The sequence below is a fragment of the Molothrus aeneus genome, chromosome 24, assembly GCF_037042795.1.
Source record: "Molothrus aeneus isolate 106 chromosome 24, BPBGC_Maene_1.0, whole genome shotgun sequence".
NCBI classification, from domain to species: Eukaryota; Metazoa; Chordata; class Aves; order Passeriformes; family Icteridae; genus Molothrus; species Molothrus aeneus.
In genome coordinates this window covers 1,406,127-1,418,203 of record NC_089669.1, presented here as the reverse complement: position 1 = coordinate 1,418,203, position 12,077 = coordinate 1,406,127, and the positions used below count along the sequence as shown (strand labels likewise).

Below are 12,077 nucleotides of genomic sequence, written 5' to 3'. Positions count from 1 at the left end.
GATTTCCCCTTCCCTAAACCTTCCTCTGTGCTTCCTGCATCCACGTGGCCTTGGAATGCCACACAATGGATGGATGTGCTGGCTGTAAATATTTGCCTATTACACAGCACCTTCACTCAGGCTCCCGAGGTTCTGACTGGAGAGACACCTGCAAATCACTCATTATTTTTACCAAGATCTTAAAACCCAACTCCAGTTCATGACCTGCTGGTTCTGCACTGTCTAAACCAGGCTCTCGGTTGGCTTTCAGGGCTGTGAGCCAGGTTTTACCCACAAACATGCTGCTGTTCTGGAAAACAAATGCAATTTATTATTGGATGTTTCCTTGACCCCCCATTCCAGTAACAGATGTTTAAAAAGATGGTATAAAAATCATCAGGTGCTGTAGAAACCGTTGGCAATGATGAAGTGCTTGTCCTGCAGGTTTATTTGCACATTTTGCTATATAAAAATGTCACCTCCTTTTACATCTCACAGCTTTTCCTTGCAGATAAAATAGCTGTAAACAATTTACTACCAAAAATTCTTCTGCCATTTCACCCTCCTGTGATGGAATGAGAAGCTCCTCAGTTTTTGCTCTTTTCACTACTAATAAATAGAAGCCATTGGAGCCAGTGAAGGGTAATGTTACAGAAGCCTTCAAATGTTTTCCTGCTCTCCATGACCTTTCTGAACATGAACCTGAGGAAGTCTTTGTCAAAGCTGGTTTTTCCCCCCAGATTTCCTCCCCAGCTGCTCCCACCATGGAGCAGAGCTGCTGTCACAGCCAGGACAGGATGGAGCTGAGTATTCCAGGGAGCAGATGTGGCAAAGCATTCTCCAGCTCATGAACACTTTGCCTGTAGTGTGTGTTGAAAGGTTTTTCTCCTGTAACCACTGTCCTCAATAATTTCTTTGCAGCGCAAACCCCCAGCAGGGTTTGGGTGCTGCTGGGCTGGCAGCAGGGAAGGGGATTTCACCTGGTGCATCCTGGGGTGCTTCAGGATGGAGGCAAAGCCTTGAGCACACAGAGCTTTCAGGAAAGAAAAGCTCTTCAGCACAGCCAGCTCAGTGCAGCAAAGGATTCCCCACCTGGAATATTCCAGTGCAGCCCCAGGAAGGCTGACTGGGCCAGGAGGGCTGAATCCCTCCTTGCCACATGCCCAGGGTCCAGGGTTTACAGAACCATGGCCCCAGGCACAGCCACTGGTGCCCCCCAGCTGCAGCTCTTGTATGGCTTTAGTGCTTCATGTCCCACACCAGCTCCTGCTGGTTCAGTGCCAGCTGCCAGCATTGGGCCCCATCAATCCAGTTTTTCTGTGCATGCCATGGGATGGCATCACTGATGAGACCAGTTCACTCTGGATGTTGTAGAGCAGTAAAGCAGAAAGAAAACTTCTGATGCATACACTGGGAAATCTGTTTAAAAATTGGAATTACAGATTTCTGTCAGTTTTCTTCTTTCTGCTGGTTCTCTTCTCTGGTGGCTGGTGGAGATGCCCGGGGCTGATGTTCTGCCAGTTCATGGTTTAATTTTCCATAACTGCAAAGAGACAAGAAACTGAGTTTGAGTCTAACAGGAATGGTCTTCACCTCCAAGTGACATTCTGTGTCTCCTGCCCATCCTGCTCTGCTCAGTGAGCTCCAGTTTCAGGATCAGCCACAGGAGGATAAAGGGAGGAACCCTGGATTCTCACAGCTTCACCTGCAGGGAACTGAAACTGAAGGGAGCCCTGTCCTTGCCCCCAAGCCTGGCTCAGGGAGGTGGGGACACACCCAGCACGTTCTGGTGTCTGGGCCCCAGTGCAATCCCAGGCTGCTCTCAGGGCTGTGGCCCCAGGGGTGAGCCCAGAGCTGTTCTGCTGCCTGGGACAGGGACACTTACTCTGATGTTGAATCCCAGCAGGTCACTGATGACTCCTGAGACAGCAGAGAGGATGACAACCCGTGTGATGTTGTAGATCAGTGGGTTCATGGTCAGTCCATACAGCCTGAATGGACTATCCAATTCCTGCAGTGACAGGACAAGGCTCCATTAGCACTCCCCAGTACAGAGAATTCATCCTCTGACTTTTAGCTTAGCACTGGCACTCCAGCAGTCTGGGCTGCCTCTGTCCTTTCTTAGATTGAATTTCCAGTGTTCCAGAGACATCTCCTGCTGAATCCAGAGGCTCTGCAGCAGCCCCAGCTGCCCCAGAGCTGACACTCCAGGCTGCAGAATCACCCAGCCCAATCTGGGGACTCCCAGACTCTGCTCACTCCTTCCCAAACCCCTCCCTGCTGCTGGCAGTGAGGAGCATCAGAGCTGCTGGAGGAAAATGAGACTGGAGCGGGCAGGGGAAGCTGTGCTCACCCCAGCCTCTCCTCTCAGTTAAACCACTGCTCATCAAGAGTTCCCAGCACTCAGTTAAACCACTGCTCATCAAGAGTTACCCACTGTGGCCTTGTGCTGCTCCCTCTCCTGTCACAGCTGCAGCAGCACTGAAAAATCCCCTTTGTGAGCACTCAGTCAGAGAGCCAAGGGAAGGGCAGGGCCACATGGCATTGCCATAACTCCCTGCTGCCAGAAAACCCAGCCATTCAGGCAGAGCTTCTCACCTTCAGCAGCTTTGTGGACAGTTTCAGCACATTGTTCACCAGAGAGAGCTGCTCCTTCTTGTTTGGCTTCTTCTCCATCTTCAGGTACAAGTTTATCTGTGACAGACACCATAGGCCAGGGGTTGATATTCCAGCACCAGCCAACTGATTCCTAACTAAGGGAAATTGGAGCCATTTTTTGCAGTCTGCTGTCACTCCTGAGGCAGTGAATTTAGCACTGATAACATAATTCTTTTCCAATTGTTTTGGTTACCACACATGAACCCAGAGACCAAAATAATCTAGAACTTTGGAGTTTGAGTCTGGCCCAACAGGACCAGCTCATCCCTCCCATGCTGACCAGTGCTTTGTTGCCTTCTGGCCAACACAAGGGTTGATCTCTACATTTTAAAGTTTGATTCCAGTATTTAAGCTGGTTTGAAATACAATAATTATATCCAAACAAAGCACAAAGCCCAGGGGAGAACAAGCTGAAGGGAATTACCTGCTCAGTGAGCAGGATGGAAATGTTGCTGTATTTCTTGTTGGTCTCAGAGCCCAGAGATGCCAGACGCAGCAGGAAGAGGAGCAGTGCTGCCTCCCACATCAGGAACTCCCAGTTGTAAGCTGCACTCAGAAAGGTTTTGTGACCCTTAAGAACCTGTATGGGGAGAAAACAAAGCACCAAATGTCACTGACTAAGTGCCTGTTCTTGGGACAAGTGCACAAGCACTGCCCTTGCTCCTCCTCTGCCCAGCCCTGTGTGCTCTACAGCCACTGACAGCTCTTCCCAGGAAGTGTAAGTCACTCCTGAGATGGGCTTACAGGGAAAGGTCTCATTTCTAACCTGCCTTTAGCTTGGAATTGGATATATTTTTCTTTCTGCTCAGAAAAGGAGCCTTGTTCCTCCTCGCCCTTCCCTCTGTCCAACTAACAGGCAATGAAGTGCCTTTCCTTGTCCCTCTGGCAGTCTCAGCCAAGCCTTTTGCAGGCTGGTGAAAGAAAAGCTTCCAGCACTTGGAAGGGTTTTTCCTACTTTATAAACCACAAAGGTTAAAATCTCACCTGGGCACAGCAGATAAAAGCAATTGAAAGAGCCAGTAAAAAGACTGAGGACACCACAACATCCACAGACCTCTGGGGCCCTCGTCTCTGCAGGAACAAGGAACAGGGTCAGGGCTGGGTGTGGTGTGCAGGCAAAACTCACCACAAACAGCTGGCACTGCCACTGCCACTGGCACTCTGCAATAGCCAAACCCCAGATCAGGACTCACCTTCAGGTAGGAGCGAAGGGATAACCAGATCTTGATGTTCTCCACCTTCTTGAGCCTGAAGTGAGGGATTTCGTATTTCCTGGCTTTCCGAGCAGATGTGATGTGACTAAAGAGCTTGGCAAACAAAAACCTCTGCAAGGTAAAACCAGCGCCATAAATTAGTGTCAAACAGAACAGACTGCTTGGGATTCTCAGTGGTACCTGGCAAAAAGAGTCACTGGGGAAGCTCAGCATGAGACCTGAGTGCTCAAGCCCTGTAGCAGCAGATGTTTTCATAGAATTCCAGATTGGTTTGTATTGGGAGGGATCTTAAAGCTCATCTTTTTCCATCCCTTTCCATGGGCAGGGACACCTTCCACTCTCCCAGGTTGCTCCAAGCCCTGTCCAACCTGGCCTTGAAGACTTCCAGGGACGGGGCAGCCACAGCTGCTCTGGGCAACAGAGAGGGCACAGAGTAAGACCTTGGGGAGAGGTAAGGGGGGAACACGGGAGTCAGGAATGCTATTGACAGGTATAATTTGTGACTGATCAATAAGAACCTTCCCAGACCCCCCTCCCTGACCTTGGCAAGGGCTGGGATGAGATGAGCTTTAAGGTCATCATCCCATTTTTATTCCTGCTGTCCAGGTTCCTGAAAGGCACCAGCACCTTTCAAACCCACCTGCTTGTAGGTTCTCTCAGCAACACACATCATGAAGAAAAACATCCAGGTTAAGCACAGCCTTTCCAGAAAGTTGATGGCAGACAGGATGAGCACAGGGGTGCTGATAGGGGCTCCACAGAAGATGTGCAGAAGCTCCATCAGAGAGATGGAGCAGAGCTGCTCCAGGTTATCCGTGCGGAACAGTCTGTAGAGGAATGGCAGGAAGGCCAATCCGATGGTGATGATGTTCCCCAGCATTTGATACCCCACTCCTTGCTGGTGGGCATTAACCTGGCAAGCAGGAATAAAAAAGGGATGATTACCTGGGGTTTGCATCAAGGAAAAGGCCTGTTGTTGTGGTAGCACCAACTCAGACAACCAGTCAGTTCCCCTTCCCTTCACAGGACAGAGCCTAAAATAATCCCCCCCTTTTCAGTCCAAACCCAAAACCAATCAGCCAAATAACCAACTCCCCACTTTCAGCACCCTGCAGAGACAATCAGAGATAATCAGCACTTGTCAGTCTTCAAGAGACCTCCTAAACTGGGGGTTAGGCAATTTTTCAGTAAGAACACGTGGGACAACCATCTTTGAAGCTGGGGAGGGACCAGTGTCACACTGCCCTTAATATTTGCACGTGTAGCTATTTCCAGGGATTTTGGTGCTCCTTTTGTGAAGTGCCAGGGACAGGCTGCAATGCCACACAGCTCCCTTACCCTGCTCATGATGATCCCACTGATCTCCAGCACGGACATGTCCACCTTCTTGCAGTCATTCCCTTCCCAGATCAGAGCACTCACTTTGGCAGATGCTGGGCTGGTGTTCTGCAGCCAAAACAGATGGTTCTAGAAAAGAGAGAGGAGTGCAAAAGCTGGCTCAGCTCTTTCTGTCCTGCTGTAAGTAACACCTTTGCCTAGAACACATTTGGATTGAGGGGGATATTCCATTTTGGGTTAAATACTTTGTTTTGGGATAAGCAGCCCTGCAGAGGGGAGGGATAGACTTGACCATGAATCACTGATATAATTTCAGATTTCCAGTGTGGCTCTGGCTTCATCCAGGCTGCTCACCTTGTACCAACAGCATCCTCGTGTGCCACTCACGCTTGGGAAGGCAGGGGAAGAGGGAGAAGCACTCCCAGCTCCCGGCTGGGAATCACCAACCTGCTGGAACACGTCCTCCTTGGGGTCCCTGCGGGAGTCCCTGCGGGAGCGCTCCTCGCTGTCGCTGGTGCCCGAGGAGCGGCACTCGGGGCCGTGCAGGAGATCGTCCCACAGCATGTCCTCGGTCTCCGAGTCCTGCCGGGTGCTCTCCGAGTCCCGCCGGCTCCCGCCGCAGCTCCGCGGCGCCGCGCTCAGGCACGCCCGGGGGTCCTGCGGCACGGCAAAGGTCACAGCCCCACCGGGGATTGGGCAACCAGCGCCTCCCCCTCATCGTCATCCTCCTCATCATCGTCATCCTCCTCATCGTCATCCTCATCATCATCCTCCCCCTCATCGTCATCCTCCTCATCATCATCCTCCCCCTCATCGTCATCCTCCTCATCGTCATCCTCCTCATCATCATCATCCTCCTCATCCTCCTCCTCATCGTCATCCTCCTCATCATCGTCATCCTCCTCATCATCCTCCTCATCATCCTCCTCCCCCTCATCGTCATCCTCCTCATCATCAGCCTCCTCCTCATCATCATCCTTCTCCTTATCGTCATCCTCCTCCTCATCATCCTCCTCCTCATCATCCTCCCCCTCATCATCAGCCTCCTCCTCATCGTCATCCTCCTCATCATCATCCTTCTCCTTATCGTCATCCTCCTCCTCATCGTCATCCTCCTCATCATCAGCCTCCTCCTCATCATCATCCTTCTCCTTATCGTCATCCTCCTCCTCATCGTCATCCTCCTCCTCATCGTCATCCTCCTCATCATCATCATCCTCCTCATCATCAGCCTCCCCCTCCTCCTCATCATCAGCCTCCCCCTCATCGTCATCCTCCTCCTCATCGTCATCCTCCTCATCATCCTCCTCATCATCATCCTCCTCCTCATCGTCATCCTCCTCATCATCATCCTCCCCCTCATCATCATCCTTCTCCTCATCGTCATCCTTCTCCTCATCGTCATCCTCCTCCTCATCATCCTCCTCCTCATCATCCTCCCCCTCATCGTCATCCTCCTCATCATCATCCTTCTCCTTATCGTCATCCTCCTCCTCATCATCATCCTCCTCCTCATCGTCATCCTCCTCCTCATCATCATCCTCCTCCTCATCATCATCCTCCTCCTCATCATCATCCTCCTCTTCATCGTCATCCTCCTCCTCATCATCCTCCTTCTCCTTATCGTCATCCTCCTCCTCATCGTCATCCTCCTCCTCATCGTCATCCTCCTCCTCTTCTCCCCCAGCTTCCCACAGCTTTGAGTGCTCCCAGTTGCACCCACATGGTGGAAATGGTTTAAGACAATGTTTGGAGAAAAAGCATGTCTACACCAGAAACACAGACAGATATATATATATATAATATATATATAATATAATTATAATATATAATATATATAATATATATATAATATATATAATATATAATTATATATATAATATATATAATATAAATACCACACAGAGCCCATTAATTCCCTACCTCCATTCCCAACCTACAAAATAAAAACTGATGTACTCATTTTAATACAAAAATGTTCTTTTTTATGCCTTTTGCATAATCTGTTTTAATATTTTATTTATGTTTTGTATTAATTTATATATCTCCATATTTATTACTTGATATTCACATATTTATATTTTATTTTCAGATAGGGGCAAAAATCCAAAGTAATGAAGTGACTGAGTGTATTCTCACAGAAGAGATTTATTCCTTCATTACAGGAGTTGGACTTGATCCTTGTGGGTCCTTTCCAACTCAGGATAGTCTGTGATTTTTAAAATCAAAATTTATTAGCTTAAAAGCTGCAAGCACAGCACTGCCTCCCAACCACAACAGCAATTGCAGGAGCAATTAGAGGTAGCTTGGACTGTCCTTTGCTGCCAACAGAGTTACTTAGTTATTTGTTTGTTTGTTTGTTAGTTTGTGCTTTGTTTAACAAAGCAGCACAATCAGGACTGTGAACACTGTGAAGGTTTCCAAGGCTGCCAAGCAGCAGGGAGGGAAGAGGTCACACCTTGCACCTGAGGATTCTGAAGCACAAACATTTCATAACTGTCTGTTCTGGTGGAGGGGGTTGGAATGAGATGAGCTTTAAGGTCCCTTCCAGCCCACCCCTTTCTCTGATTCTGTGACCCCTGTCAGGCCTGGGAAAGCTCCCTCTCCTGACTTTACAGCCATACCTGCCTGTACAATGTGGATTCCAGTTCAGACTCCACAACACTGTCAGAGTCTCTGGCAGCTTTCAGGGCTTGCTTGACCTGCCAAGACCAAAGGAAAACCACCTCATTATCCACAGCAAAACAAGGTGTGGAGAACAGCACTAATCCCACCTGGGTACCTGTGAGACAGCCTGGTTGAGAGAAAGCAGAGGCCTCCTCTTCTTCTCCTCGTAGCTGTTGTCACTGGAAGCCCCCTCCATGCTGGGGCGCAGCAGGAGCCGCTGTGCCACGGCCTCGGCATCCTCAGCATCCTCCTCGCTCGAGAGCTCATCAGAAACACCGTCCCTGTTGGTGCCATCCTCCTGCAAATGCACAGCCAAGGCCACACCAAGGACCAGCCTGAGTCCCATCAAAGGCTCAGGGGCAGAGCTGCCCCCCTGGCACAGCCCTCAATGCCTGCAGAGGCAGCACATGATCCCCAGAGAACCAGAATTCTGTTGGCATCAGAGACTTCACAGATTTTAACTCCTCCCCCCTGCTCTTGTCTTGTCCCAGAAGTAACGAGAGAGAATTTTGGGTGGGTGGATTTGGAGCTGGGGAAGGGCAGGAAGAGGAGGATGCAGCAGCAGCAGCTCTTGGCTGTGCCTTACCAGCACCTTAAGCCCAGATGTATCTACGAGCTGGGGGGTAACAAACCCAAAATCCCAGGCTGTGCCCCTACACCGAGCTCTGCCCCTACCAAACTCCTTCACAGAGAGGAGGTGGGATGGAAAGTATGACAGAATTCCACACAGGATCTATTCCAAGTTCTTAATGTGGAGTTGACACACCACTGGCCCAGAGGAAACTCAAGAGTAATTCCCAAAATCTTTATGTTTCAAAGCTTTCAAGAGAGGTCACGATGCTTTAGCTCTTTCTCTCTTCTCAAGGAGAGAAGGTGGAAGCTGTCCCTACCCATGGCAGGGGGTGGAATGAGCTTTAAGACTCCTTCCAACCCAAACTATTCTGGAATTCTATTCTATGATTATGAAAAGAAAGTACCAGCACCTTTTCAGCTGCTCAGTGAGAGGCAGAAAGGGGTTTCTAGGTTAATGCAGGCAAAGATCAGCAGAAGGAGGGAATATCTTGTATTAGACCAAACCATACAGTTAAATACCCACCCACTTGTGGCACACAAAGAACACACTGAAACTGTGATTTCAAAGGATCTCCCCTGGCAGTACCTGATGGCTCTTCTCCCCATCAGAAAGTTTACTTTTCTCTTTGGAGTGCAGCAGCCTGTGCTCAGATCTGGCCTGTCTGGCTTTGATGCCATCACCCATAGCACTCACAGCACTTTCTGTTTCAGTCCATTTCTCAGCTACCAGTTTTACTCTTCTATTCCTAGGAGAGAAAATACAATTAAATGCTTTTGCCAGCGAAAAACTCTTTGGGGTAAAACATTCTGGTCTTCCCTTGTCACACAGGTGCAGCATCAAACAAGATACCTAAGGGATAAATAATTTTCTTTGGCTGACAGGCTCTGTGTGCTGAGTATGTTAAAAAGATTTATATCTGCTTCACCCTCACTCAACATGCCTTTTGTAACTCTAATAATATCCTAAAACTTCTAAATCAAGGAGAAATTTTTCATTATTTTTATTTTACAAAACATAAGAGCAATTCACAAAGTAAAAAGTCCTCATGAAGAGAAAGCATCTGTGAACTGGAAACTCACCAGGAAAAACACCTGGGAAAACAGGAGAAAACAATGAAATATTATCCCATACAATCTCTCCTCCTTTTCCTTGAGTTACTTTTAGAGAAGAAGGTGCCAAAGTGAGTCAACTGTCCAAACCAGAAGCCACAATTGCTTTTGGAAATCACCTAAAACAGCAATATAATCTGAGCACTCACTCAAACAAGGTCACTTAGCTGATAAATAAAAATAAGCTCCACCACATTCTGCAGTTCATCTCACACTTGGTTTCACACGATCTAATTTTATACAGGCTAATTTTATATGATCTAATAAGGACATACTAAATATTCCTGAGGAATCAGCTTCCCACATTACCATGGAAGTTTTAAGTCAAAAAAAGACTGGCAGGCAGTGGGGATGTCAGTGACAGCACATGCTGTGCCTTCATTCTCCAGGTGCCAAATTGCTCACAAGCAGCACAAACCCAGCAGGGACCACGTACCTCCTCTGGAAGAGCAGACTGGATAAATTGGTCAGCAGAGTTGCAGAGCCAGACTGCTCTTCCTTGCTGGCTCTGTCAGGGGAGCACCAACTGTTCCCATCCACACCCACAGCCTTGCGTAACTTCCTGAGTTTTAAGACAAGGAGAATGAAGTTGGTGTAAGAAGCTGCTTTAAGGACTTGTAAAAAATATCTGAATGAGATTTGAGCAGCTTTTAGGATGCTGTTTTTCTGAAGCCATGCAGAATACTGGCTTCCAGATACAAAAATTCTGCCAATACCCCCAGCACGTCAGAGCATCACTGGGACAAAATCTGGAGGGAATCTTTGCTGCAGCAACCTGAGGGAGGAAAGCTGGATCCAGGCCCAGCTGGGAGCCCCCCAGGGCCCTCTGCTGGTGCTCACCTGCGGCGCCGGCTGAGCCCGTTGCTCCCTGCAGCTCTGTTCACCTGCGTGGACACGATCTGGCAGTGCACTGTCCCCAGCAGCAGCATAAGGCACAGGGGTCCCATCACCTCACTGGCACTCACAACAGGCACCATGAAGTACAGCACCACTGCTACGACTGCAAAGGGGGAAATGGCACCAAGGCAAAAATTAAAGAGTCTGTCTCAACTATTTGTTTTTATTCTGCTTTGTTGTATTATTATTTAATTTCTGCAATTACTAGTGCCACACGTTGTGAAATGCACGTTAAGCAGGTTCCAGACAAGATCCTCACACTTTAGGTTATGGACTACAAAATCATAGACTCACTAAGCTTGGCTAAGCCCTCTGAGTCCAACCACTCCCCCAGCACTGCCAGGTCCACCCCTAACCCATTTCCCCAGGAGCCACATCCATTCTTTGATGTCACATTCCTTGCAGGAGAAGGTTTATGGCACAGCCTGTTCCCTCACCTTGCATAATGTAGAGCACCAAGAGCCACATAAAAATGCGCTGGGAAGTGACCTGTATCCACCACTGGCTGAACAAGGGGAAAAACACCACTCTCACAATTCCCTTCCTCGTCAGCGATGTCCAGGGAATTTCAGGCTTGGCTTTGGCAAAGGTAGAGCCTTGGAATTAAAGGGGAAACGAGCCATCATTAACTGTGAATCACAAGAGCTCCCTTGCTGGACTTCCCCTTTGGGCAGCCCCAGCCCTGCCACAGGGCTGGGCAGGGGGTGACAGCAGCCCAGTTTCAGGCACCATTCAAAGCTACACAGTCCCAGCAGACACAGCTACAGCAGTTCCTTGTCTTCTCTCACAGCTCTGCCTCTGACCCTTCCACTCCTGCCCACCCAACCACTCCTGCAGAGCCACCCCGAGCTGCTCCTGCTCTGCTCTCAGGGTTTCAGTGCCCACGAGCAGGGGCTCCCCTGGCAGCAGGGCAGGCTCTGCTTCCCCACGCTGCACAAAGCTGGGATGCACCTACAGAACCAGGGAATGTCCTGAGCTGGAAGGGGCCCACAGGGATCGCCAAGTCCCTGCACAGACCCCCAGCAATCCCACCCTGGGCATCCCTGGCAGTGTTCTCCTGCAGCTCTGGCAGCCTGGCGGCCGCGCCAGCACCCTCTGGGGGAGGAACCTTTCCTGATATCCAACCCAACCCTGCTCTGACCCAGCTCCAGGCGCTCCAGGTGCCATCCCTGTCCCAGAGAGGAACGAACAGAGCCAGCACCGCTCACCGCTGATCAGGTCCACGTCGATCAGATCGGGCTGGATGTGCCCCTTTTTCTTCGGCTTGTTCTTGAAGCCCTGCGGGGCGGAACACACGGCCGAGTTAGCGGCGAGGGGCGCGGAGCCCGCTCCCCCCGCCCCTGCCGCCGGTACCTTCATCTGGGTCTGCTCCACGGCCTTCTCCCATATCTGCTGGTCGTAGGCCCCGATCTGAGGGGAGAGGAGGCTGAGGGCACGGCCGGGCCCGCGCCAGCCCGCCCCGCGCCGCACTCACCTTCTTCTGGTACCATGAAATGGCATCGCGACAGGCCATGGGGAGCGGCGGGAGCGGCGCGGCCCCGGCACCGACCCCGGTACCGGCACCGACCCCGCTCCCGTTACCCTGGAAACCGCCCGGCACTCGACTGGCTCCGCCTGCCGCCCCCCCTCCCCACCCACCCA

At 50.2% G+C, this 12,077-nt stretch overlaps 1 protein-coding gene across 2 annotated transcripts; it reads right to left on the bottom strand.

Annotated features, from left to right (window-relative positions):
* Nucleotides 1–287: 287 nt before the first annotated feature.
* On the bottom strand, nt 288–12,030 carry PHTF1 (putative homeodomain transcription factor 1). 2 transcript variants are annotated; one of them, XM_066565242.1, is made up of 18 exons: nt 11,911–12,030; nt 11,790–11,846; nt 11,645–11,714; nt 10,874–11,032; nt 10,380–10,539; nt 9,976–10,101; nt 9,016–9,175; nt 7,972–8,154; nt 7,814–7,891; nt 5,637–5,846; nt 5,190–5,318; nt 4,492–4,764; nt 3,831–3,962; nt 3,622–3,708; nt 3,062–3,217; nt 2,578–2,673; nt 1,865–1,990; nt 288–1,522 (listed from the first exon to the last, which is right to left on the bottom strand). In XM_066565242.1, exons 1-18 carry the CDS (start codon nt 11,947–11,949, stop codon nt 1,502–1,504), a joined length of 2,262 nt encoding a protein of 753 aa, XP_066421339.1. In that variant the 5' UTR covers nt 11,950–12,030; the 3' UTR covers nt 288–1,501. The 2 variants fall into 2 exon arrangements, with proteins under 2 accessions (XP_066421339.1, XP_066421338.1); XM_066565241.1 differs by having other exon boundaries at nt 11,645–11,846.
* Between the last annotated feature and the right edge of the window lie 47 nt (nt 12,031–12,077).

Bases quoted from the DNA above. Each gene is read 5' to 3' on its own strand.
- PHTF1 (XM_066565241.1), bottom strand. From the start codon at position 11,949: ATGGCCTGTCGCGATGCCATTTCATGGTACCAGAAGAAG. The intron at 5,319-5,636 runs GTTGGTGATTCC...TCTCTTTTCTAG, and splicing joins AGGAGGACGTGTTCCAGCAG to AACCATCTGTTTTGGCTGCA. The intron at 1,523-1,864 runs GTAAGTGTCCCT...GTCTCTTTGCAG, and splicing joins TGCTGGGATTCAACATCAGA to TTATGGAAAATTAAACCATG.